This window comes from Rhynchophorus ferrugineus, unplaced genomic scaffold (genome assembly GCF_030347505.1).
Source record: "Rhynchophorus ferrugineus isolate W39M unplaced genomic scaffold, kcgeb_rfMv2 rfM9, whole genome shotgun sequence".
In the NCBI taxonomy this organism is placed as follows: Eukaryota; Metazoa; Arthropoda; class Insecta; order Coleoptera; family Curculionidae; genus Rhynchophorus; species Rhynchophorus ferrugineus.
The window spans coordinates 15,348,854-15,376,522 of NW_027472588.1; the positions used below are offsets into that span (position 1 = coordinate 15,348,854).

Sequence of the window (27,669 nt, forward strand, 5' to 3'; positions counted from 1 at the left end):
CTAAAATAAATATAAAACTACACAGATGCTGATATAAAAATATTCAGTCATTACCTGTTAATTTATATTCAACTGCACACAAAACAAGATCCAACTTTTTATTGCTGATCAGATAATTAGGGGTTAAGACCTGGATATTTGAGACAGTTTTAGCTATTACCACTATTTCGCGCATCGTTTGATTGATTGGCTACTGTTATCATACTAAAAGCAATTACCCTAATTATATTTGACTAATATTAAGGTATTATCAGAATGTTTTATCTTCGTAAGGTGTGTACATCTATATGCAATATATCGAATATTCTTCACGTACCATAAAAAAACCTTTTAAACGTTATTAATCGATGAACATAAAAGGGAAATAATCTTTTATATAAGTTTTATCGCTCGGAATTATTGCACCATAAGTTCGTGATGAGGGTAAAATAGCAGCAATTTTAGTTCAGATTCATTTCAGTAACAGCTTGTTTCCTTGTATATATATATAATATGAGTTAGAGAAAAATAATTTTGTTTTTTTATGTTAAATTCAAAGCGAATTTATTCATATAAAATCAACGATTCTTATGGAGTTTTGATCTATGACCCTTTGCCACTTTTCTAGTAGTCATCATTCATTACTAAAACTTCTGACATTTCTACAACTGAACCAAGTTATTTTGACAAGTTTTTCTTGAAGTCAGCTTTACACTTTCAAAGAGTGTTGCAGAAATCCAAACAAATAGTAATCGTTCGGGTTTTATGCTCGATGCATCAAAATTTTCCTACTAACCTTATTCAGTTTTTGTCGATAATATGACAACTAAATAATTGTGGAGTTTTGAATAACATTGAATTGAACTCTAGCGACCTTGAGGCATGTCGAATTTTACATAGTGGAATAACGGCCTACAAAATACCCAGAAATATAATCCCAGATGTTGAACACGGGCGGGGTGCCAGCAGCGCCAACTTGAACCCGATGACAATGGCAACTCCGAGACGTTTATTTGGGATGTTATTGAAGGGTATTTCCAATGATTTAGTAACCGACCATCGTTTGGTTTAAACGTGCCACCATCGACTGCCCAAGCCTCGCCTCCAGGTAACATCGCTGCCATCCGTTTTATCTATTTTGTAGTTTCTACATTTTTATATTAATTCAATAAATAACGGTCACATAATGTAAACATCACTGTATCATTTCGTTTTACCTCCATTCACCGAACCATATCAGTTTACCCTAAAAAACCATAAATAAAACCACAAAAATTTTGTTGCAAATGCTGAAAATATTGCAGAAGACAGTTGTAATCTACCACTGTAATCCTGAATCAAAAGAACACTAATCAACTGGTTATTAATGACACTTTGTAAGTGTGTGAATCCACTACTTCGATTTTGAAACCAGTTAAAATTCAGAAATCAGACAATTTTTTCTTTCGGTCGTAAATGTCGAGTTTATATCAGAATTATCTTTAAACTGATTAAAAATAAATTTATTATATGGTATTATGGTATTATCAGTTCAACTGAAAATAAAAATTTGGTTTAATGTGGCTCCATTTGACGTGTAGTTCACATTTCTCAAAAATGCATTCGCAGAAAACAAATTTTCATCGAGATACGATAAATAGTTGTCACGACAGCGTATTTCTACATTCTCCGGATGTTTACTTCAGGAAAGGATGCATAAATTATCAATAAAGAAATGTATTTAATAAAATATATACCAATTTATTTTTTTATAATTTAAATATTTGGTTTTACCTACAACTCAAAATTACAAGCGAATATTTTAACGTATATTTCAAGCTATAAATCGTGTTCCTGTTATCCATCAAACAATCTGCTATATATTTTTAATCGTACAATTTATATATTTTATTGATTTACATTGATAACAGGTCAAATGAAAGTAGCCCGGACTACCATAGTAAAGTAAATTTTTTTGGCAAAATTAGCTTTTTTTATTCAACATAATTCCCTTTAAGGCTGATATACTGATTATAGCGACCCTCCAACTTTTCGATACCATTTTCGTAGTACCATTTGTTCTTTGCGTCAAAATAGATCTCGGTTTCGGCGATTACCTCTTCATTCGACCAAAATTTCTTCCCAGCGAGCATTTTGAGATCTCAGAACAGGAAATAGTCGCTAGGGGCCAGATCTAGAGAATGCGGTGGATGCTCGGATGGCTGTCGCTTGGAGTTCAGAGTGAAATGATGGAGCCATGTTTCATCCATTGTCACATATTGAGGCAAAAACTCGGGTTTTGTTACGCTTGATCATCTTCAAACACTGCCCCGAATCATCAACTCCTCGTTGTTTTTGGTCAACAGTGACTTCGCGCGGCACCCACTTTACACAGAGCTTTCTCATACCCAAATATTCGTGAATGATATGATGTACACGTTCATTTGAAATCTTTAGAGTGTCTGCTATTTCATTCAATTTCAATTTACAGTCATTCAAAATCATTTTGTGAATTTTTTTAATGTTTTATTCGGTAACAACCTCTTTTGGGCGTCCACTGCGTTCACCGTATCGGTGCTCATTTCCCCACGTCTAGACTTATCACACCAATCCTTGATTTGCCTGGGGCAGTGTCCGGAAACCCGGCATCAAGCCAAATTTTTGCTTCAACTGTATTTTCTCCCTTCAAAAAGCAATATTTTAACACGCGATATTTCTTTTTATCCATTTTTTTCACAATAACAAAAGTTGCTTCACTCAAAATGCTATAATTCACAAACTAATGATCCGACAGCTGTCAAATTATGCACGCATCTTTTGAGGGTTAAGGCTAACTAAAAAACTATGTGTCAGGCCGAGGATCTTTCAATGACCTGTTATTATTGAACAGTAATACTACAGGTATTTTTTTCAATGAAACCCTATTTTAGGTGTTTGCACGTAAGGCATTGTGTGGAGTGTGATCGACGACATCTATTTGTGAGAATGCGAAGTATCAATAGTTATGATAACTGGTGCGGGCTAAGAGTTTAGCTCATTGATAATAATGTACTAGGATCGAATCTCGATGGGTCTAAAGGTTATTTAAAAAATTTTACTGCTCGTAGAAATTAAGTTAGTGTGTTGATAGTCGCTAAATAACACAACAGAGTGATTGACATAAAATAACACTTCTTCATTAATATTATGTTATTCAGTGTGTGTATACTCTTATCATGGAATGCTCAAAATTGCATTAATTGCACATATACTTTTTAAAACTTAAAGTGATGCCCTGATGGTATCCTAACTGTCAGTATTGGTTTCAACGATTTAAAAATAGTAATTTTGATGTTTATGACAACAATCATCCTGGAGAAGCAAAAAACTTCAAAGGCCAATAATTATCAGAATTATTGAACGAAAACCCAGCGCAAATTCTCAAAAAGCTCTCACACAGCTTAGCACTTTATGAATGAACTGTGTCTAGATGTTTACATGCGATGGGAAATATCCAAAAAGAGTGTAGATACACAAATATATACTAAAATTACCATTCCCATTAGTAATGTTGAATTACGGTTTCGTTGCCAGAAAGATTGGAAAAAGTAGAAAATGATGGAAAATGTTTTCATTGATGTATATTGTATCAATTTTTCTGAGAAAATACGTTTTTGAAATGAAAACGTTATCAGAATATATTTCAATATTTATTTCAGAACATACCGTCGTGTTTTTCTTATAGAACAACAAAGTTTGCTCAACCTGGGATACGTTAACTCAAAGTCAAGCAATTATATTGGTTAATTGGAAGATCTCAATTTTTCAATCAATCATAAAGCCACTTTGCACCTATGGTGTGCAAATATGAGATTACACTAAAACATCAAAACAAAACAAAATCCAACGCACCCAAAACAAAGTTCCACGCTTAATTATCAGCGCTTATCGCCACGTAACCAACGAAGAGCTGCACGACAACTTTGAAATCAAATGGATATACAAACTGATGCAAGATTTCGCCTTAAAACATGAAATAAGGTTGCTAAATCGTAGCAAAATGGAAGCAATACAAGCCACACTAACTTGTTTAGTGTTAAGTAGATTCTTAACTATAGCTTAAGTAGTTTAGTTTTATTTTAATTTAGGAAACACATATTGATGTATTAATCCCGTACTCGTCTTGCTTTTGTATTAATGCAATAGAGCAGTAGTAATAAATTAATTTGTAAATTAAGATTGTACTAAGCATATTTAATGTAAGATGTAATCAATAATATAATATATTGCTGTGGTTTTAAGATTAATAATACGCGTGAAGACTATACTTCTGCTTTTTTCTCATACCTCAATTCTTCTCAATAAAACTTTAAATGTAAAAAAAATCTAAAAATTAATTTACATTCCTTACATGAATACGCAACATTTAACGTCAGTTGACGTCAAGATTTATTTAACATTTCATACAAATCCGCGACACTGCGGGAAACCACAAAACTGGAATAATATAATGCTTTTAAACCACAACAGAAAATGGGAATTCCGCCTGAAAAATCCTCGATTAATGCCGTGGCGAAGCTGGAAGTCGATTTAAAAATTCGCCTTTACCGTGCGGCAAGCGGTTTTTCGGTGACATACAAAGGCGCGTCGGTGGAGCCGGCCAAGGTTCCTGCATTATTATTTCGTAGACGAAGAGACTCAATTACGAGGACGGACAAACAAGGGTTGAAAGCCGGTTAACAAACAAGCCGATCGGAAAAGGTCTGTCATTAAATTGTTTCTCTTCCTTTTGTAAATTGGGTCGAGTTTTGTCTTCGTTCTCTTGGTGGATTTTTGCCTAAGGTGATATATTGTTTAGGTACAACATTCCTTCGTTTTTTTATGTACAAATGAAAGGGAACATTTATTATCCTTTATTAAGTTGGTTCTGTCTTGAAGTAGAATTTACGGTGAAGAAGTATAGGACTTGTAAATATATCGGATTTCGAATTTGGATTTTGGAATTATTACTTTACAATCGATCGAACGATCGATCCTGGACGTCTCACAGAACAAGATCAGAAAATTGTTGCCACGGAACAATTTTTAATAAATGGACATTTTTCGACTGGATTTCCTCAGGGTAGGAGCTTTGGGCTACGCCTATATCGATCCTATACTCACGATATATCCGAACAACAAAAGAAATAGTACTTCAAATATTTGATGACGATATATTCATTATGGCAACCAGTACATTTGGAACTGATGTACAAGATCAGAAAATTGTTGCCACGGAACAATTTTTAATAAATGGACATTTTTCGACTGGATTTCCTCAGGGTAGGAGCTTTGGGCTACGCCTATATCGATCCTATACTCACGATATATCCGAATACTTCAAATATTTGATGACGATATATTCATTATGGCAACCAGTACATTTTTGTCTAAAGCTATAGAAAAACTGCAAGGGCCTTAAATGGATTGGAGGCTTAATTAACAGCTTAATAGCTTCAAACATAATTAGATCACTTGTTATTTCTAAAGCAAAGTAAATATTAATATTCACTTAAGATTAATTTAGTCTAATTTTTAATTTGAGAACTACATACAAGTATATTTAACCCACACTCATTTCATGTCGTCAAAATATTAGTAATATTATATATTAGTATATATATTTTATGTAATACGGCCCTGACTATCCGGCTATCTTTTTTAAAACTACCTGAATGATAACAATGAGACGGTTGGTCTGTTTTCTAATAGATAAAAACCCCCCAGTATCGCTTTGTATCGTCGTTCAACATGTCGCCTTTTTGTTTATCCGTAAAATAATAGTTTTCTTGTTTAATATCCTCTTACAAAATATAACTGGCGCAGTAGTTAGGGTTACAGGTTGACGTTGGGTTGATAATCGTTCGGCAGTTGAAGGAACTGAAGTTGTAAGGTCATAAAAGGTGGATTGAAGGTGCTTAACGACCTCTAGCCATACACTATTCTAAGTAAGATTTGAAAAACACTTCTATTCTATGGATTCCCGGTACGCACATCACAGTTCCAGGTGTAAGGCCACCAAAGACGAACTGAAGTTGCTGTGAATTAACATAATATACTGGAATTTGGACAGGAGCTTGCAGTTCAGGATGAATGGCTACTAAAGGCGGATTACAGTTTCTTAGTTGTAGACTATTGGAATGTGGAGTCACCAAAACTTCAAAAACCATTCCATAGAGGGACACCATGAACTGTGTTTTAACTATCCGGCCATATATTTTAAAACCACCTGAATGGCGAACAAGTTATGGGTTACTCTGTTTTCTAATAGATAAGAACCTTCAGTATCGCTTTGTACCGTCGTTCGACATGTCGTCTCTTATTTCCATAAAATAAAACAGTTTTTAAGTAAAATATTTAATAAAAATTTTAATAAAATAGTTTTTCTTGTGTAATGGTTAAGATCCTTTAGCACAAGCCCCAATTCCCTATCACATCTATAAATATTTTTGCCAAGCCCGTATGATTTTAACCCCCCCCTCCTCAAATGAAAACTGTATTTATTTGAATGTGACCACCATCACCTCCTATGCTCGTATATGAATTCAGGACAATATTTGTTTGAATACAATGATCCGAAAAATAATCCCCATCGAAATTGTGAGATATTTATTTTCAAAAGAGCTGTATATGACATATTACATAAAATAAATACAAAAAGGTTTTATGTTGAAGCCTAGAAAATTAAACAGCATTGTACTATGTATATCTAAGACAAATGATCTAGCAAGAGGATTCAAAAGAAAATAGTTCAATTTGTTGAGAGTATCAGTTTCTAGAGATGCGTGACGGCGAACTTTTTATAGCTCTTGAATAATGGAATCAAGAGAATGCACCAGTTCGCGCATATGTTATCACGTAGGAGGACTTAATGAATTAAATATTCATTGCATTGCTTCCTCATGCAGTATTCACGAGATTCTGCGCTCTTGGATTACTTTCTCTTCCCAATTTTTGTGGAGCGGATATATGTCTCAATTAACCTCAATCTAATTATTATCTCTTATCTAATTAATATCTGATTCATGTAATTAAGTTCTGGATAGAACTGTTATTATGGTGATGATTTGACTAATTGTAAAGAGAAAATGTTAAATTTGTTAAAAATTAAAAAACGTATTTTTCAGTAAACGTTTTAGTATCTTTTTTATTTTCTCAAATGGCCTGGGACTTATTTTATGTATTTTATGATAATGTATCTTGAAAAAGTTTACAACAAATTTACTATGAACAGAAAAAAAGCACTTATAATATAAAAATGGAAATATAATATAGAAAAGGAAATAAATTGTTGATAATCTAAGTAATTGTTTATTTATAAAATGATAATGAAATTGTTTAATAATAATGCGTATTTATTTTAGAAAGACCAGAAATATATTGGTATAGTGGAAATATATAAGTATGTTGAAAAGAGAGTATTTTTTATTTTGAATTTTGTTGATTAAAAATTATGTATTAGGTACTTGTATGTATTTTAATCATTTTTTCACTTGTGTGTAAAACAAAACTTTGGATCGCTCTCTAGGACTAGCCCGTGACTTTTTGCGCTTGGGATTAGGGGTGTTGGCCACCAAGAAAAATATCGATATATCGATCTAAATCTTTAAAATTAAGTACCAACGTAAAAAGTTTAATAAAAATAATGAAATGTTATTTTATAGTGTTTAAGAAATATATTTCCTTTATTGTCTAGTAAGTCATTTACATGTTGTAACCATTTTTTAATGTTTCCCATACATATATATGTAAATGTCTGGAAACGGTTGATTCACCAGCAGATGCATTATCTGAGAGTCCTTTGAGAGTTTTTGAATTAAGTTTTGAGTTATTAGAGTTGAGTTGGGTTTTTATCTAATAAGTTTCATTCATTATTTTCTTTGTTTTTGATATCAAAATCATCACTTTTAAATAATTTAAAATCCACAACTGGGATATGATGAAGCTGCAGCACCTTAGGTTTGTAAAAGTGTATGATCGGCTTTGACAGCAGATTTCTCCAAATTAAACAACCTAAGTAATGAATGTTGAAAATGTCATTTTTTATAGTTTCGTGATATATATGATATCTTTGTGAGTTATAGTGACACTACGTTTGTTATTTTCAAAACAATGAATCAAATACAATTTCGTGTTTCAAATTTACACTGTTTGTTGATGGGAAAAAAATACCATTCAAGCGAAGCAATGGATTGAAGAGTGTGCGACCCCGCTCTATCAGAAACAACAATAAAACGTTGGTTTTCTGATTTCAAATGTGGTAGTAGAGATATCGATGATGCAGAATGCAGTGGAATTCCAAATGAGGCGGTAATATCAAAAGAAAAACATTAAAAAATCCACAAAATCGTTTTTAATGATTGAAAAGCGAAGTTGCGTCTTTTTATAATACATGAGCATTGGACTATGAGAAAGCTCAAAGTGGGTGCCGCGTTTGCTCACTGTTGACCAAAAACAAAAACATGTTGATGAGTCTGAGCAATGTTTGGCCATGTTTGAACAAACCGGAATTTTTGCGTCGATATGTGACAACGGATGACACGTGTATCCATCACAGTGGACAGCAACTGGTGACAAAAAGTGGTATTGAAATGTTAGAGCGGCGGTGGAATGATTGTATGGCTCTTGGAGATTGCGTTGATGAATAAAGCCAATTTTGAACAACAAAAACTTTTCAGCTCATATGTTATATATTTAGTTTATTAACTTTTACCAACTAGAATGTATCTGGACAAGACATATGCCTAATATGAGCTATGTTTTTTTATTTTGACATTTAAGGCGGTACATCTGAAAATATTTTTTGTAAAAATAACTGAACTACGTATGATGCAAACAAGCTCGTAAATATTGTGACTGTAAAGAAAACCAGTACACAACTAAATTTGAACATTTAAAGTTATTTTCAACAACGGACAGTTCTTGTAATGGAGATAAAACTTTCGGAGCTGTGTCTCCCGACATTTATTTTATATTCTACGTTCGGAACTTCCTTCGGAACAAACCAATATTATCTATATCTTGTTACCTCTTGCGATCCGGATAAACTTTTTTCCGTTTGAGACAGGTGAACTGGAGTTTGGAAGAGCTTAGGTGGTGGGCATCCAGAGAAACGTTGGAGTGGAGTTTCAGGTTGTTGAGACAGTGGTCAAGCCTATAAAAGATCATTAGCGGTTTAGGTGTAACTTTTCTCGGTTTATTGAGTAAACCATCTAATGTTTTGTTAAAAATAACAACAATGCTTTACAATCTGTATCAGAACTTAATGGCATAACGAAATAAAAATTAATAAAAATCTAGATTTATAAATAAGGATTAAAATAATTAGGGTTTTATTCACATCGAACATATTCGCGGAAATATAAAGGAAAACTTTTTTGATGTAAAATAAGAACCAGAAATCAAAGGGAAATAAATCGAGCAAATGAGCAGTTTTATAAACAGCTTTTTTATTCTTCAGACTGGATCATTTTACATCCAGTTCTCTCAAAATGTTACAATAATAATAGAATTTGTCAATTTACTAATTTCAAGACAACTTACGTACAAAATTCCTTATTACATTATTACATTTGACTTAAGAATCAAGATCATGCTGGTAAATTCTGATCTTGTTATGTTTTAATTTTTTTCGTTTTTTTTTAGTTTTTTCTCATTTTACAGAAGTTATCTTTAAATTATTCGATTTAATCTTATTATCTTTAAAATTTTCAAATTTAATTCAATTCAATCATTAAGTTTTGGTTATGTTTTCATGAAAGATGGATAAAATGCTGTCAAATGTAGTTACTTATTATATTTTTGAAAAACTATCGAAAAATAACGGCCAAAAAAATCGATATATCACTAATCATTTTTATATTTATTTATCAATACTTTATTTATAATATTTTAGTACTTCTTCTACTATTTTTTTAAATAATAGAATGATAAACAGTTTTAAATAGTTCGTAATTATACATAATATTTATTTGATATACAGCTCGTGGTTTTTTTAATTCTGTCGAACGCTCTCAAATCTTCTGTTTTACAGCGATATGGGTGGTTCCATATGTTATCGCTAATAAGTTTATGTCTATAGCTGCGCAGTGAGTGTTCATATTTGATATTGATTAAATTGATAATGTCAAAGGATGTTATCAGATAAGAGTATTCAGAACGCTTTGATATTAAATATCATGAAATATACGCAATTTTAACACAATATAAATAATTACGTTGACTGTATAATATTCAAATATAAACAATATCACGATTTAATTTTTTTGGTTCTTGACAAAAAACCTCTATTGTTACGTAAACTGGCATTAAAGTATTATGTGGTTAAAAACAACTGTTTATTTTGAGTTTTCCTTTGACAAATCACTTTTCGAAAGGGCTCTGAAGCTTTTCAGAGAGAAAATGGAAATGGGACTTCATTCTCTCTCACTTACGTCAAGTCTCGTTGAAAATAAATGGGGCGCGCAAAATCTGTTTTCACAGCAATTGAAGTACGTTCGTTACACTTTTGTACCTTTTAATTGGTTTGTAAGCACACGTCTGAAAGTACTCATGTTATCTATTGTTAGAAATGTGTGTTTGAGCCAAATATTTTCTTATTGGGATATTTAAAATTATTAAAAAAAAACCATTATGAAAAACTGCAAAACTCATTCTTGTTGATAATTTTTGACTTGTTGAAATTTCAACATTTTTTTATTAGCTCAAAACATGTTTCCTGTAATAAAATAAAATATAAATATATTAATAAGTTCCCATCAACTATAACATTGGAAAATCTGTATAAGCCAAAATGAAAACAACATATTTATTGGCATTTATAATAGTCTTGGTCATTGATATTTTTTTTGTTTGTTTGTTACTGACATTTTGTTTTTATAACAGTTTATATTTATGTTAAAATAATAACTTCAGATTATTATTTGAATCTCATAAGCCAGCTGTACATAAAATTATCGAGAAAAATCAGTTTATCTGAGAAGAAAAACTTATTTTTGATCGTATCAACAACCTTCCTATTTGCCAGAGTTAGCTCCCACTAATTCTACTGACTGTTTCATATCTTAAAAAATGTATGCGTAAAATATTTTTATCCAATGAAGATGTGATAAAATCACTAAGACAAGTGTTTTAAAATAAGTTCAGGCGGATTGTATTGAATTAATGCATTTGAAAATGTATTTTAAGCCATACAATCTTTATTTACTGCAAAATTTACTAGATCACCTGGTATAATATATATTTGAATATATAATGAAACCTTACATGCAAACCCATCATAGAATATGCCTTATATCTCGTGTGGAAATAAGTAAAGGGAGTCTAAGAAACTTGAAATGGAAATGGAATGGAATATGTTAAACAGCAAAAAGAAGGAGTAATGATAAATGAGTTCCAAGTAGTATATTCTATAAAATAAATTAACCAGGGTAGTGTTATACATACAAGAAAAGATGCTGGTGAAATTGATTACTAAAGTTTTTTGTTCTAAGGTTCAATTTTTCATTTTTAAATTTAATACTAAAGTTCATCTTAGTATTTCATTGGTTTGGCCATAGTACTTCGAATAACCAGATGGTTCTCTGATCACTATAATGAAATTAATTATCCCTTTTTTTGTGATTGAATCACTGTATATGATATACCACTGTGTTTTCGTGGAGGTGTGGCTAGGCTTTGTATTAGCCGAGAATTTTTTTGATTTATTTTTTTTACTCTAGGTCTCCATGAAACGCAACAAATTGTCGGAAGCATTTTTTTTATTATTTAAGTATTATGTAAGTGTTATCATCATTCAATTGCTTACCAAGCATTGGTTTCATAAAAGGTTTTCAAGAGTATTGTCTATACTGGAATTTTGAATTTATTTTAAGAAATTTACAATAAATAATTAAACTATATCTATCTGGCACTTCATGTAATAATATATTCTATGATTATTAAATATTTTTATTTCAATACATACAACATAATCATATATACTAATAACGTGTTTTCTTCTTCTGAAATCTTCAGCATAACCAAGATTGATCATTAGACTGTTGAATACATTATGCCTATCAATAACTGACAATATCTAATTATCATTATCGATTTTATATTTACAGCTAATTTATTGGCAAGTTTTAATACACAAGGTCAATAGCATCAAGAGACGTCATCAGCAGTAAAAATACTAATAAAAATTACTTATAAAGTTAAAAATTATTTATAGATATTTGGTATATAAAATAGAAGGTTATTTATCACGTTAAAAAACCGCTTACATTAATATTTGCAAATTAATATATATGTATAACAATTTCATTTGTTATAAAACCTAGATGTAAATTCTATTTTACCAATATTTCGTAATAATTCCCTAATTATTTCCATTATGCTAGTCAATATTCTAACAACGCCCTCTAATATCCTACTAAATCTTTTCAATTAGCATGGGAAATGGAAATAGGTTCCGATCGTTACCACGTCAAGCATTGTTGAAATTTAATAGATTATTTTGTCAAGGAATTTGAATACATGAAAATCGAACGTTGACAAGAAGTTGGTTGCTAATATTTGTAAACTAAATCCATATGTATTTGAAAAAAAAATTTCTATATATAGCTATTGATCATTATGATTACAGTTATTATTTAGCAATTTAAAGGACATTTTTAATTAAGGTTTTTAGAATCACTAGAAAAACTATATAAAGACTTGTGTTTACTACTAATTAGTTTAAGTAAGTCATTAAGTTCATATATAGGTAATTACCTGAAACGATCGCGGAAAAGGGTTTATTGGAATTAATTGTACTAAATTGGATGACTCTTTGTTATTATTTACTGTACCAGGTATTTTGTTTTATACGTGGAGATAGAATGAGTAAATGTAATTGTTAAAGTATGTTTATGTTGAAATGTTATATATAAAGCAAGAAATATACGTTTAAGTATCTGAATAGTTATTACTTGCTGGTTTTTATGTCCTTGGTTTTAACCAACCATTTATCCCATGGCGAAAATCTAAGTTACCTAATGCAGAAGTCCGCGGCTGTAGCTACTATACTTTTTCTTTTTTCAATTCAACATTTTTAATAGTTAGTTGATAGTCCTGCTTATTAGTTTATTCCTCATTCTTTTACGACTAATGAATCAATTTTCTTGAATGCTTTTGTATATAGTAATTAACATTTACGGAAAAACGACAGTGGTATTCCAGTTTTAAAATTGGTAAATAATCAATGGTCGTTGATTGATATTTGAATACATATACATGCAGGTCAATAACAACATGTATAAGCATCATATACATACAGCTGTATATTTATATGCAATTAGTTTATTTTTAAACGCTATGAACTAATTCGAATGGTAATAGATTGTTATTAAACTATATTTAGACAAAAAATATGAAGCAAAATTACTCGTTGCTAAAAACTGTAAAACTGTATTCTTATTAAAAAAATCTAGGCAGAAATAATTGTTCAGTAAATATATTAAGAAAAAAATAAAAATGGGCATTTGTGTAGTTTCCACGAACTATTTTGTAATAAATCAGTTTATTATATAAACAAAAAATATATTTTTAAAATTATAACACTCATTTCCTGATGAATGCATTTTGGATTTACGAATTAACCATAAAAATGCTCTTATTACGCTGTTCGATTTTTATTTATGGTAACCTTTCCAAACCCCTCTAGAGTCTTTTCAATTAGGATCGAAAATGGAAATTGGACTATTTTTCTTTCATCTCACGTCTAGTGCTGTTGAAATTTAATGGAGCATCCCGTGGAAGAGGCTCAAAATATATTTATTGAGTTTAACAACTGACGAAATAATCAAGACATAAAGTTTATTTAATGTATACGGAACGCGTAAAATAAAAAAAAATATAAATAAAAACGTTTTCGCAACTTTTTAACGGTGTTAAAAAAGTAATTAATTTTTGGTTTTAAATAATTTTAAGTACAAGAGAATTTCGGTAAAAAACGGAAACCGTGAAATATAGCCAGTCTAATTTCATTATTGAAATGATTGAAGTTTTTATGCCATCTTAATTTTAATAATAAAAAACTCGAATTCAATACTAAAAAGTATAAGGCAGATTGATTTTACTCATAATTGGATAGTAATAAAATAATTGAAAGAAACGAAAGTTGCAATGTAAAAAAGAAAAAAGTTTTTACAAAATACATAAAAACAGAGATCATTAATAGAATTACTGAAATTAACTATTTCCTTATTTAGGAATATTCAAATTTGTCTACTACCGTTAACTTGGAATTGACAGTTTTTTGTTCTCGTTGAATATAAATTTTTGAACTATTTGTGATTTTTCATCTGTATTCCATGTCCATAATTCAATCGTCAGTTTTAACAGTGATTTTGTAAAGCATTAACAACAATGTTCAACTTCTATTGACACTAATATTTTGAGTTTTAATTTTACTATCGATTGTCCAAGTAGATAGCGTTGAGGAAATTTGTTTTACGAAGAGAGTTTTAAACAATCTATAGAACAGGTAGTTTCTTTCGTTTTCTTAAGTCAAAAGTGATTCTGGTTTGAAAATGGGTTCAGCAAACCATTATCGTCGTTACAGCGCAGGATTATCAAAAATTGAGTGGTGTTGCAGTTGTCAACTGGAGTTGTTTTCTTACCTTGAGTATAGTGAAGTGATTTAAAAATCATGTCTTTATGAATATTTGTTCAATACTAACGGAATAGCCAATGCGGTAACATTGTAAAAGTGGTCGCGGATTTAAACACCTCTATAGAGATGTATGAAACCAAAATTATTTATGTGAGTGTAAAATTTTTATAGAATAATCATTACAGTAATATGGAGAAATTACTGACTGAGATATCACTAAAAAATTCTAAGAGTTCATGGTGACTTACTGCAAAATATCAAAATACCTTCATCCATAGTGTTTTAAACCTATGTACATAATATTTTATTAAATATTTATTTTTGTATCAATATGATAAGATTAGTTTCTTTTTCATTGATTACTTATTGATATTTGAAGGATTTTTTATTTGATTTCGACTTTTTTATGTAACGAATTTGTGCGATATATACTAAAATCTTTTATAAAAATCTACTGCCTTTTCGTCAAAAAAGGTGTGAAATCAGTAACAGGTCAATTGAAAAGTCCCCGGCCTACCATATTAAAACACATTTTTTTGGCAAAATTAGTTTTTTTTATTCAACATAATTGATTATAGCGACCCTCCAACTTTTCGATACCATTTTTGTAGTACGATTTGTCCTTTGCTTCAAAATAGGCATCAGTTTCGGCGATCACCTCTTCATTCGACGAAAATATCTTCCCAGCGAGCATTATTTTGAGATCGGAGTTCTGAGAATGGTCGCTGGGGGCCAGATCTGGAGAATACGGTGGATGAGGAAGCAATTCGAAGCTCAATTCATGGATTTTTGCCATCGTTTTCACTGACATGTGACATGGTGCATTGTCTTGGTGCAGTAGCACTTTCTTTTTCTCCAATGCGGCCGTTTTTCGGCGATTTCATCCTTTAAACGGTCCAATAACGCTATATAATAGTCGCTGTTGATGGTCCTTCCTTTTTCAAGGTAGTTAATGAAAAGTGCAGTCCACTGGGATGACTGTTGATTGGACTTCGCAGTGAAATTATATTATCATGTTTCATCCATTGTCACATATCGACGCAAAAACTCGGGTTTATTATGCTTGATCATCTTCAAACACTGCTCCGAATCATCAACCCGTCGTTGTTTTTGCTCAAATGTGAACCCGCGCGGCACAAACTTTGCATAGAGCTTTCTCATACCCAAATATTCCAGAATAATATAATGTACACGTTCAATTAATATTTTTAGAGTGTCTGCTATTTCATTCAATTTCAATTTACGGTCATTCAAAATCATTTTGGGATTTTTTTAAATATTTTCGTCGGTAACAACCCCTTTTGGGCGTCCACTACGTTCACCGTCTTCGGTGCTCATTTCACAACGTCTAAACTTAGCATACCAATCCTCGATGGTTGATTTTCCTGGGGCAGTGTCCGGAAACTAGGCATCAATCCAAGTTTTTGCTTCAACTGCATTTTTTTAAAGCAATTTTTTATCAACACGCGAAATTCCTTGTTATCCATTGTTTCACAATAACAAAAGTTGCTTCACTCAAAATGCTATAATTCATAAACTAATGATCCGACAGCTATCAAATTTATACACGCATCTTTTGAGGGTTAGGGCTAACTATAAAACATATGGATTTAATTTGAGTACCGCCATCTATGTGTCAGGCTGGGGACTTTTCAATTGTCCTGTTATATCACCGTCGATATTGATATGGAACACAAAGTTTTTTTAAACCGTTTACACATTGTTATAGAAAGAAGCTTAATGTGTGATGATGAAGAAACTCGGAACTAGCAACACTACCTTGTTTAAAAGTATCATGAAAATCCATTATTTTAATTTGTTATCCAGAAACCACAGAGGTGTAAGAAGGAATAAGAATTTACTTAAACCAAATAATTTAAATAAAGTAATTTTCACATCATAAGAAAGTATGTTGAATTTTATTTAAAGAAACGCAACAAATTTATTTCTCAACCCAATATTTTACGTTTTTATCATTCAGAATAATTAGTTCTTATTATTAATTATACTAGACCTGAACCAGTTTGAACTAAATATATTGTTATCGTTAATATATCGTTAATACTAAGTAGAAAATATAACATAATTGATTTAAATAAGTCAAGATAACATTGCTTTCGTTGTTTTATGTGTAAGACTTGAATATCTTAAATCAGACCGAATATTCCTAATATTCAGGTCACGAAATGTTCTTTTAAATTACGAAGAAAATAGCAGAACAGGCAGTTAGTTAAAAACCAATGAGGAAACTCATTGGACATAATATTTTAGGACAATCCTTATAATTAAGATTTATATTTTTAGAAAAACTTCCAAATGTTTACGTTAATTTTTATTATTATATTTGTTGGTATTGTTATTATTATTTCTCACCTGTCTGAGATCATTTGAATATTACTTATTATAGCTTAGTATCGAACATTGTGGTGTTACTTTGTATTTGTATTGTGCTAATGTATAAGTTGCAATTGATTACGTCGATGATTTTATTAAAATACACCCCATAATGTTCTGGATCTTCAACATTAAAATTATTATTCTTGAAAGGTTGAAACTAACGTTTCCAATAGTGTTCTATAATGTATCTGTAAACCTTAATAGTAATTATGTCTGTTTAGCTGCATTTTTTTGTAAAATAATTAGGTCAAATATTCTACAAAGCTATTTTCGTATCTTATTGTCGTATATTACAAACTATGTCATGGTAACACGGTGTATTTGAAAACAACGTGATCTTGTTCAATTCCTCAATAGTTAATGTCATGTGTAGTTAATGATTTTAGTTATTATTCTAGTCGGCTTTCCGGCAAAACCCTTAATACGCTCCAAAATCTTTTCAATTAGGATCGAAAACGGAAATTGGACTCTACTGCCGTTTCCACTAACGTCAAGCGAAGTTTAATGGATTACTTTCCACGGGTATCTAAAAATACAGTTACCTAAATTTAAAGTGGTTAATTATTTTAGTATTGGTTTGAATAGCTGTGTTTATATAAAAGTGATTTTGTGAAGTTTATTTAACAAATTTCGTAGAAGTTTATGTCATGGTAATATATATTTACGTTTCTACTCACGTTAGAACTTAAAAAAATTCTTGTTAGAAGTTAGGCATGTAACCATAGACAGTATATGATTTTTCATTCTCACAAATTATAACATCAAGTATGCATTAAAAATGTCCAATTTTGACAGACAATTGTTATAGTAAGTCGGCGAAGTTTTGTGGAAGTTTATGGGAGACATATTTTGAAACAACAAACGCAACGAAAAGTATCATGAATACGATTGAAAATACGAGTAATCAAATTTTAAAACTTTATTACACAGAAATTATTACATATTGGTTTGTGAAAATATAGTCTTGGTGTAAACAATATCGACCCAATATGCAGATTCTGCGTTGATAAAATTTGTCTTTTTTTGGAGGGGACACCAAGAACCGATTCGGTTTTTGATATCTTCCAAAGAATGAACTACTGTTCGGCTTGATCGTATGTGATTGGTCAGAATGTATGATAATCCCAAGGGACAACATCTAGAGAATACAGTACATGGAGTAGGATATCCCATTATTATATTTCAAGATAAGTTCCATGTGGATGTGGATGGGCATTGACATGTTACAAAATTATCTTGATATGGTTTTGTGGCAACGTTACCAGGGTATTCCTACCATTTTTTTTCTTGGTATTGTTATCGTTCTGTTTTTCGTCCCCAGTAACCAAAAAGCCACTTTATTTCCTGTCCGTAGACCAAGTGCCAATATTTTAATATTTTGTATTAACTTACTAATTCTCGTTTGCCATTTTTCCTATAATATCTTGACTAGTACTGGGAACTATCGACTGAAATCGACTATCGACTGTTTAGTAATTGACTACTTTTTACTATCGACTGCTTCAGTCGCTATTTTTGGTTCGACTGATTTTACTACTTTTCACCAGTGACTGTTTTCTGTCGCTATTTTCGGTCCGATTGATTTTATTACTATTTACTATCGACTGTTTCAGTCGTGTATTTTTAGTTACTATTATTGGTTCTAGTTTCATTCGACTGATTTTTAACATTCTGGCTCTGTCGTCTTAGCCGCGACCTTGGCAAAAATTGTACCCAATTTATGCTTATATAGATTTACTAGCGACCCGCCCCGGCTTCGCACGGGTGCAATGCTGATACTAAATTAAATACACTACAGAAAAAATATGAACGTTGTATATAAAAACATAGCGGCCCGCTCCGACTTTGCACTGGCATAAAATATATATGCCTATGTCAGTCAATGAAAACATGATTAAAATCGATCCAGTATTTTTGGTTCATTCATTACTGCCCTTGGCCTGCACGCATTAAATTTGGAGTAAAACAATTCCTCTTCCCCTATACTTACTATGAAGATTTCCTGCTATCTTTGGAATATCTAAATTCATACAATTTTTATTACATTACACATTTTTAAACGCAAAATTTAAATTTGTAATATCTCCGAAAATATTTGTTTAATTTACATGCTGTAAGGAACTATATTGATCTATATTAATTGCACACTGTATTTAAGGAACTTAATTCGATAAGGATTAATAAGAAAAACATATACCATCGCGGACTTTTTTGTAGACCTTTTTATGGTGTACAATACTGTAGTACATTAATTTGATCTAACTCGTAGGGTTAGGCAGCGTTTTTGCTAATTGCTAAATAAGCCTAAAAAAATAGGTTAATTTACGACATCACGTTAGAAACCTCTAAAATTAGCAATGTTGCCTTAGTATATTATACATGTATTATACATATAAACCTTCCTCTTGAATCACTCTATCTATTGAAAAAAACCGCATCAAAATCCGTTGCGTAGTTTTAAAGATTTAAGCGCACATAGGGATATAGGGACAGAAAAGGCGACTTAGTTTTATACTATGTAGTGATATGTTAATATATAGTTTTATAATTTTTTGGTAGTTTGCTTGTAAATAACAATATCTTGTATATTAATATAGCAGCATTTTGGAACTATATTTTTCAAGATTGTTAATGTAACAGGGTAAAAAGATTAAAATTGTGAATAATAAATAGTAAAATACTTTTTTTATGGTAATAGTAGGTAATATTTCGAATACTCTATCGATTTTTGTTAAAAAGTATTCGTAAATAAAGCATTTACTTTATTTAAAAAGCTCCAGTAGTTATTGTGCGATCATTTTTAATTATGTCATGAATTAGTTTTTTTTTCTATGATTAGGCATATGTTTAATTTTTATTTAGTATTTATAGTTATTGTATATATCTTTAGCTTTTAGGTTTTGTTTAAGTTCTATTGTATTGTCTATATTCATTATAGTATATTATTTGAAAATAGCAATTAACAATACGATAAGACATTTGTTGGGTATTATTCTATTCCTTTTCACAGATCCACAGAACATTCAAATATAAAAGTAATTCTGCTTCGTTTAAAATGAAATTATTAATTGCATGTTAATAGTATTCAGTAATTATTTTTTTCCTTTTCTTTTTTAAAGTTAGTACGTGAAGGAATATGTATATCTCCGTCTCGCTTATACTACTGTTGAAAAAATAAGCACATTTAAAATTAACTGCTCCAAGCAATTATCTCCGTCCTTTCCTCTCCCAATTTTTATTCGACTGTTTTCACTCGATAATTCCCAACGCTAAACATTTGAGACCCATTGGAAATTGATGCTGAGAGATGTTGAGATACTTCATTCCATATGACGTAATCAAAAACAATTATTGATTCATGTTGTCATTGAAATATGTCCGTATATTCGCTTATATATATTACCAACATATTTACAAATGAAATATTTTCTGATATTGACGTACTTATGAAGATGTTTTATGCCCCATTAATTAATTTTTTTCAGCAATCCTGTCTATTTCTTAATGTACGAATAAAAGCTGATTAACTATCCATTTCAGACCTATATTCTGATAATGTTTGATCGATTAACGTTAGATTAAAAAAAAATTAATTATACACAATAGATTTATCTTTTTTTTTTCTCCCAATTCATTTTTATAACAATTCGATTGTTTACTATTCGATAAAAGAAAACATTTTTTGCTACTGTTTCTTTGGGAACGCGTGTAATTTCAAGGTCGCCACTTATTTATAAACCAGTTCTTTTCGGTTAATTTTTCATATTTTTATATCGTGTTGCACGAAAGGGAAAGCACATTCTGTATACAGTTACAAGGAAATCAAATTAATTTCACTTTTAATTAAGGGTTAATATGGAACGTTTTATTAGTACGAGGGTTATTCAATAAATCCTTATTTTTTAAAATATTTTTCACTATAATCTACTTTTAATTTCATATAATTTCAAACGAGTAAGCTGTTAATGCGATGTCTCATTCGACCTAAAAAATTTTGCGCTAGATAAAAGTTACTGGAGCCCAAATCCGCTAATTGCGCTGGCTATTTAAATAATTTTAAATTTAATTTTATGATTTTGGTGTATATTGTCTTGATGGAAATGGATTTACTTCTAATCAGAACGTATTTTCTTATTTATTATTTCAAACGGTTTAATAACAGTGCATAATACTCTTTGGTTATTGCTTTTCTTTTTCTTTACGGATAATGGGCACATTGTCTTCACAGTATTCGCTTTTTTCGTAGGAGGTCCTCAAAAATGTTTTGTCGGGAATTTAGTAACCTATTCACAGTTAGGTGTCATTGCGTTGCTAGATTGCCATGTGATGTGCAATAAAAATAAATCACTTTCTGTTATATGTTATATTTTTTTCCTTCAAAAAGCAATATTTATTTAACACGCGAAATTTCTTTTTATCCATTTTTTTCACAATAACAAAAGTTGCTTCACTCAAAATGCTATAATTCACAAACTAATGATCCGACAGCTGTCAAATGTTTATGGCTAACTAAAAAACATATGGATTTAATTCTAGTGGCTCCATCTATGTGTCAGGCCGGGGACTTTTCAATTGACTTGTTATGTTAACTAATAAGTCAACAATTTGTCAACAAGATACCATTATATATGAAATTGACAAAATGCAAGATGCAGCTGCTCATATGGGCCTGGACCGAGTTATCCAATTTTCCTTCATTTTGCCTCATGCGTTATTCAATCTAACTGAATTGATGTGTATTCGGTTCACTTAAAAACATCAGTCAATGCGTATTATTTTATATCTGTCTGTTCACAAAACCTCCCAACTTTACCTGTGCGAGAAATAACGCCTCATCCCCAAGACACCACAGTGGTGAATATAATAATTAAATATCATTAATTCAAGCTTGCACATGGCATGGCAAATGATATTCTATTGGATTTAACATGGGTGACATAAATCGTTTAAAACAACTATCCTTATTTATTTAGGACAAGTTTATAAATCAATCAGACGCGGTAGATAGGCATCACCACTGTCAAATCAAATATTTCGAAATAATACTAAATTGCTTAATATACTAAAAACATGTAATCGAATAGTGGCATTTACGAAATCTATAGAGTTTTATGATAAGTAAAAGTGATATTGCCTGGACCTGGGGGGACCAGACTTTTGTTTTGAGAGCGTCTATTTAACCTATTTTTTATTACTGAGCCATAAATGCTAAACGATAAAGACAAGTTACACCAGTGAACATTCACATAATAAACATTTATTATGAAAATAAGAGTATTTTAATATTCTAAGTTCGATGAAACATCATGTCCAGTGATGGAATGTATTTTTAGATAAATTGCTAAGTTAACAAGCACAATTATTGAACTGCAATAGGTAGTAAATCAACAACACATTTCCAACACTCAACAACCGATTTCCTCTGGTCGAATTTGAATAATATAGACCTGGGTAAAATGTGGTTTCTGCAGAGTGACTCTTGTGACGTGAATTTCCTAAAGGAGATCGTGCTATTTGACCTACTAGATGCCACGTCGTCTAGTCAGAAGATAGCAAAATATGACCTGACACAGCATGCTAAGAAAATTGGTAGAAATATTGTGGTTGTTTGGACATAAATCCAAATCATTTTACAATAAAATGGTATTATATAGACAACTTTTCAAGCTATTGTCAAGTCAACAAGCCATTTGCGCAAATATATTCATTAATAATATAATCTAAGCATATTAAAACAAAGTTCTTCGGAGCATTGTAACCAACGGTAAATGAAAAACACCATGAGAAATTGCTTGAATTTTCTTGGAGATTTGGGAAACAAAAACCTTTTGAACTAGTTTAGTTAACTGTGTGCCATGTTTTAAATTAAGGAAAAATAATAAGATAGTGAATAACTAGTTGTAATATGTACGCCAGGTACTCTTAATATTTAAAAAAATGCTTTATATGCCAGTAAACCGAATTTGTTCAAGGCTTTTAAAGTCAACATAACCTAGACCATCACTCAAATCGATTTCATCGATTCTGGATCATTGAATTTCAGGTAACTCAGGTCCAATGAACGATATATACAAAATATAAAGGAAAAGTTAATCACAAAAATAGATACAACATCACTATAAAAAATAATAGTGAACACCATGTCATCGACAGAATACACCGCATTTAATCACTTCATACAAAAAACACCAAAAAAAAAAGATATAAAAAATGATGATTAACTAAATCTAAACGTTTTTTTTTTCAATATAATTAGTAATCGTTTCCAATTAATAGGATTTTATTGAAAAATACCGTAAACCACAAAAAATTATCAAGGATTTTTAGGAACCCATGGTGCATGAAGAACCTTGCGGCTGCTAAAAGCGATAAAGTGATGATTTTTACAATCCTTCTCTCCTCGTACACAGTAAAAATAGCTCGAACATAATAATTAGTTTTGCATAAAAAACGTATTATTATTTGATCTGTACCTTTGTTTAGACGCAATAAAATATGTTTGTTTCCTGAAAATGGTCTCTCTCCCGTGTATGCGCGGACATGTATCTATATTTAACATTATGTCAATAACCTTGGTTCATATGCAAAAAGTGTTAATACACCGTGCCGTGCTATTTACTTATTGTCACACAGCACAAAAACATCGATTTGAATAATGTATGACACGATTTTTATTATTTTTAATGAGATAATTCATTTTCGTTAAATAAACTGTTTTATTTGTTTAATTATTTAAAACATGATCTGTGAAAACCTATATCTGGATATTTAACAAGCACGGTGGTGGAAAATTGAAATTAATTAAACTGAGTCGGTTGAAATTAGATTGAAACTAAGAGAAGGTCAATATTAAGCTATTTTGTTTAGTAGTGCAGAATAACTGGGATGACCCTACAGTATGATTTCTGTTATATTCCACAATTAGTATTCTTGAATTTTTAGGGAGTAATTGTCATTCCATTAGTGAATTTTTTTTTCTGGTAAATTCAAGGAAATATTTTTCTTCAGTTATTGATTTCATAGTAAGTATCCAATTTTTACATTAAATCGTGACTTCCTAAATAATATTTAATTACCACAAGTGCTAAGCTTCTTCATTAAAAAACCTATTGCTATATAGTATCACCGATCCAAAACTAACCCTAAACAAAGCTATTGGAGGAGTATTTTCAACCTTAGATGACTAACCATGTTCATGGTACCGTAATATCACTCGTACTCCTGGTATTCGTTAATCTAAAAATCACAATTCGATCACGAGAGGTGATATTGTCCTAGAGCGACCAGAGTTTTTTGAGGGCATCTGTTTAACCTATTTTTTTATTACTGAGCCATAAATGCTAAACGAAAAAGGTAAGTTACATCAGTTAACATTCATATAATAAACCTTCATTGTGAAAATAAGAGTATTTGAAGATCCTAAATTCGATGAAACCTCATGTCTAGTTGAAATATATTTTTAGATAAATTGCTTTAAAAGTTAACATGCACAATTATTGAGTTGCAACAGGTAATAAATCAACAACACATTTCCAACACTTAACAACTGATTTCCTCTGGTCGAGATTGAACGATATAGACCTGGGTAAAATGTGGTTTCTGCAGAGTGACGCTTGTGACGTGAATTTCCTAACGAAGATCTATTTGACCTATTAAATGCCACGACGTCTAGTCAAAAGCTAGCAAGATACATGACCTGACAAGAATCCAAATTATCACTTTACAATGAAATGTTATTATATGAGCAACTTTTGAAGCCAATTGCACAAATATATTCAATATTAAGATGATCTAAACTTATGAAAACAAAGTTCTTCCGAGCATTGTTAACGCTCCCTGGTATATTATAAATAAGAATATCCCCAATGATTTAAGTGTACCAACGGTAAACGAAAAAACACCATGAGAAATTTCTTGAATTTAAAAACGTCGAAGTACTACAACCAAAACAATGCAATAGTACCAGTCTAGATACTGTTTTACCACTCGTATTCCTGATAGAGCACCTGGCTAATCTAAAAATCACAACTATATACGGTTTTCACCATTACAGGTCGTTTATAACAAAGGTTGAACTGAGTAGTTTATACTACTTAGGATCTGTTTCACGCATTAGGGTCCAACAGTAACGCCCAGATCGTGTCTTCGTCCCAAAATTCTTTCGCCTATCGCCTTTCGATTTTCGCTATATCTTGGTGTAGCCGCACTCCTTGCTGGTCGCTCGTGTCGCCCAACTTGGTTAAGTTCTTAAGGCATTTTTTGCACATCGACAAATTGGCATTGGAGCAGTGTTCGTACGCTGAACTGGCTTCGATATTGATGTTACGTCAGGATATTTATACTGTGCCATTTTTTTTACATTTATACCAACGGCATTCATCGAGCAAAAGTAGCAACCATCTACATCGTTTTTTCTTTGCTCTCCATAACTTCAGCACACAGAATGAAAATTATATATTTTCACCAAGTGACCACTTGTACAGGTTTGTTGTGCACGCATTACAAAACAATTTTGGTACCCATGACTTGTCAGCGTTTACTACAGCAAATCCAAAATACTGCAAATACATATCTTTGAGTGCATCTGCCATAATTTTTCCACGTATACCGAGCATATAACATCCACAAACGTAACATAAAAACTTTGCAACGTTGTATCTGCCTTTTCACACATTCCAAAGCACTCTCCAAATGATGTTTAATGCAACATCGTCAGCTGACAGCCATTATAAGATCCTAGTTAAGAATCCTTCACATCCGCTCGAGTCCAAAAGTTGACCTAAATTTTTAAACTTGTGAAATCATCCCAACACTCACAATAAATATCACAAATTCATCTTCAATTTGTGAAATATTCCAACTATCATATAACATGCCTATATTGCTGTTATTTAAAAAAATGGAGTCAAATTACGCCTACCTACCACCCAATCAATCTTCTGAACTCATTATTAAAAATCGTTGAAAAAGTAATTATTTAGGCTGTAATTGTAACTGCAAAAATTAAGAACATAAGTTTCTTGGACCTCACCAAGGCTTTTGACTAAAGACGACATTTTCTAATACAAGATATTAAACTTTGGTTTTGTTTGCTGATTTTGTAAATTTGATACGTATATTTGTACAACTGATAATTGCAAGTCAAAGCTGGTTTGTTGTCAAGGTTGGTTGGTTAATAAAGCATGTTGAGAATGATTCTGAATGCCCCATCGTATATCAATCACCGGAAAGTTAGAAGGACATTCCTCAATAATGGTTAATGCGCTCCATTCATGGCCCGTTTCCCGGGTTATTCGAGCACAGAAATTAATAAACGATCTTAGCTCATCCTTTAGGTTCCTACAAAAATCCGATTTCAAGCAGTAAAAAATATCAAACAGATACTTTAATAATGAAAAAGCTTCGTTCAAAAGCATTCATCTTAGAAATCATTTTTCCGTATTTCCGAATGTTATCCGATGCACTGAAATACGTAATAAAATATATATAATCCACTAAAACAATATTAACGGAATGCGCGAAAATTCGAAGCAGAGCATAGAAAACAAACACATTAATTATTTCGATTTCTTGATATCCTTTTCAAACTGGCTGACGTATAACAATAACAGTGATTTATTGTCATACTTTAACAGTAGCAAATTGTTTAATTTCATCTATTTTATGAATTGGAGAATTTATCCACAAGATTCATATATTATTTCAGTCCCAACTTTCTACAAAAACAATACAAAATATTTTATGAAATATGGCAATTATATACAGTAATAGTAAGAGAAAATAATTCAAAAGAATATGTAAAAATTAAAAGCTTTCTTCATTATCTAATAAATTAGTCATTGACATATACACATCCTTATAATTTACATCATCAATAAAACCTATTATAATTAAAATGTCACAGTTGATCATTAAAAAATAATGAATATAATAAACGAATTGCTAATAAAAGAAGCTGTTGCTATTTCTGTTTTGCAATATTTTGAGTAAAGACTGTGTTATATCATCAGAGATAATGTCATCACTTTCAAACGTATGTTTTTATTGATACAATAAATTAGTAAATCTGAAGTAATATATTGAGGTGTTGGCAATGTTATATTTATTTAACACATGGTATATAATTAAAATATATTCTATTCGAATTATTATACAATTCGTGAATAACTAGACTAATTTCTGAAATACTTTTCAATCTGGCAGACTATACCTTCTTGATCTGTATTAGCTGGTGCTTTATCTTGATGAAAGATATTGGGTATGTTTTAATTGTTGCGAAATTATTTTAAACCCGGATATAGATAGACATAATTTTTTTTGCTTGGCATAATTAATACAATAACATTTACAATGCTCTTTACGAAATTTTATCTGGGAAAAAAATTCAATAACACTACAAAACTTTGGCTGTTGCTCTAGTTAACCAAACAAAAATTATGACTTTGTGTGTATGTTAGTCTTGTATCTTTTACAGGCTGGAGCAAGTTAGACATGCTACTCTTTCATTTGTTGATGAAAGATCTGAACTATTATCCCCGCATTCTGATGTTTTTAACATCATGTTAAACAAAAAGCAAAACACATTAGAGCCAAAATAAAACAACTATACTGGTTAGTCGGAAGATACTCTCAACTTGATCTAAAATCAAAGAGGTTTG

General features: G+C 31.0%; 2 protein-coding genes across 3 annotated transcripts in view; one reads left to right on the forward strand and one right to left on the reverse strand.

Annotated features, from left to right (window-relative positions):
* Positions 1–27,669, forward strand: part of MCU (Mitochondrial calcium uniporter) — a 204,944-nt gene that overhangs the window by 37,192 nt on the left and 140,083 nt on the right. The gene's annotated exons all lie outside the window — the stretch shown is intronic.
* The window catches only part of jv (javelin), a 155,900-nt gene that overhangs the window by 15,458 nt on the left and 112,773 nt on the right, over positions 1–27,669 (reverse strand). The window contains exon 2 of the mRNA XM_076413361.1: positions 9,005–9,130. Within this exon, the coding sequence (XP_076269476.1) occupies positions 9,005–9,130 (126 nt within the window). The remainder of the gene's footprint in view (positions 1–9,004; positions 9,131–27,669) is intronic.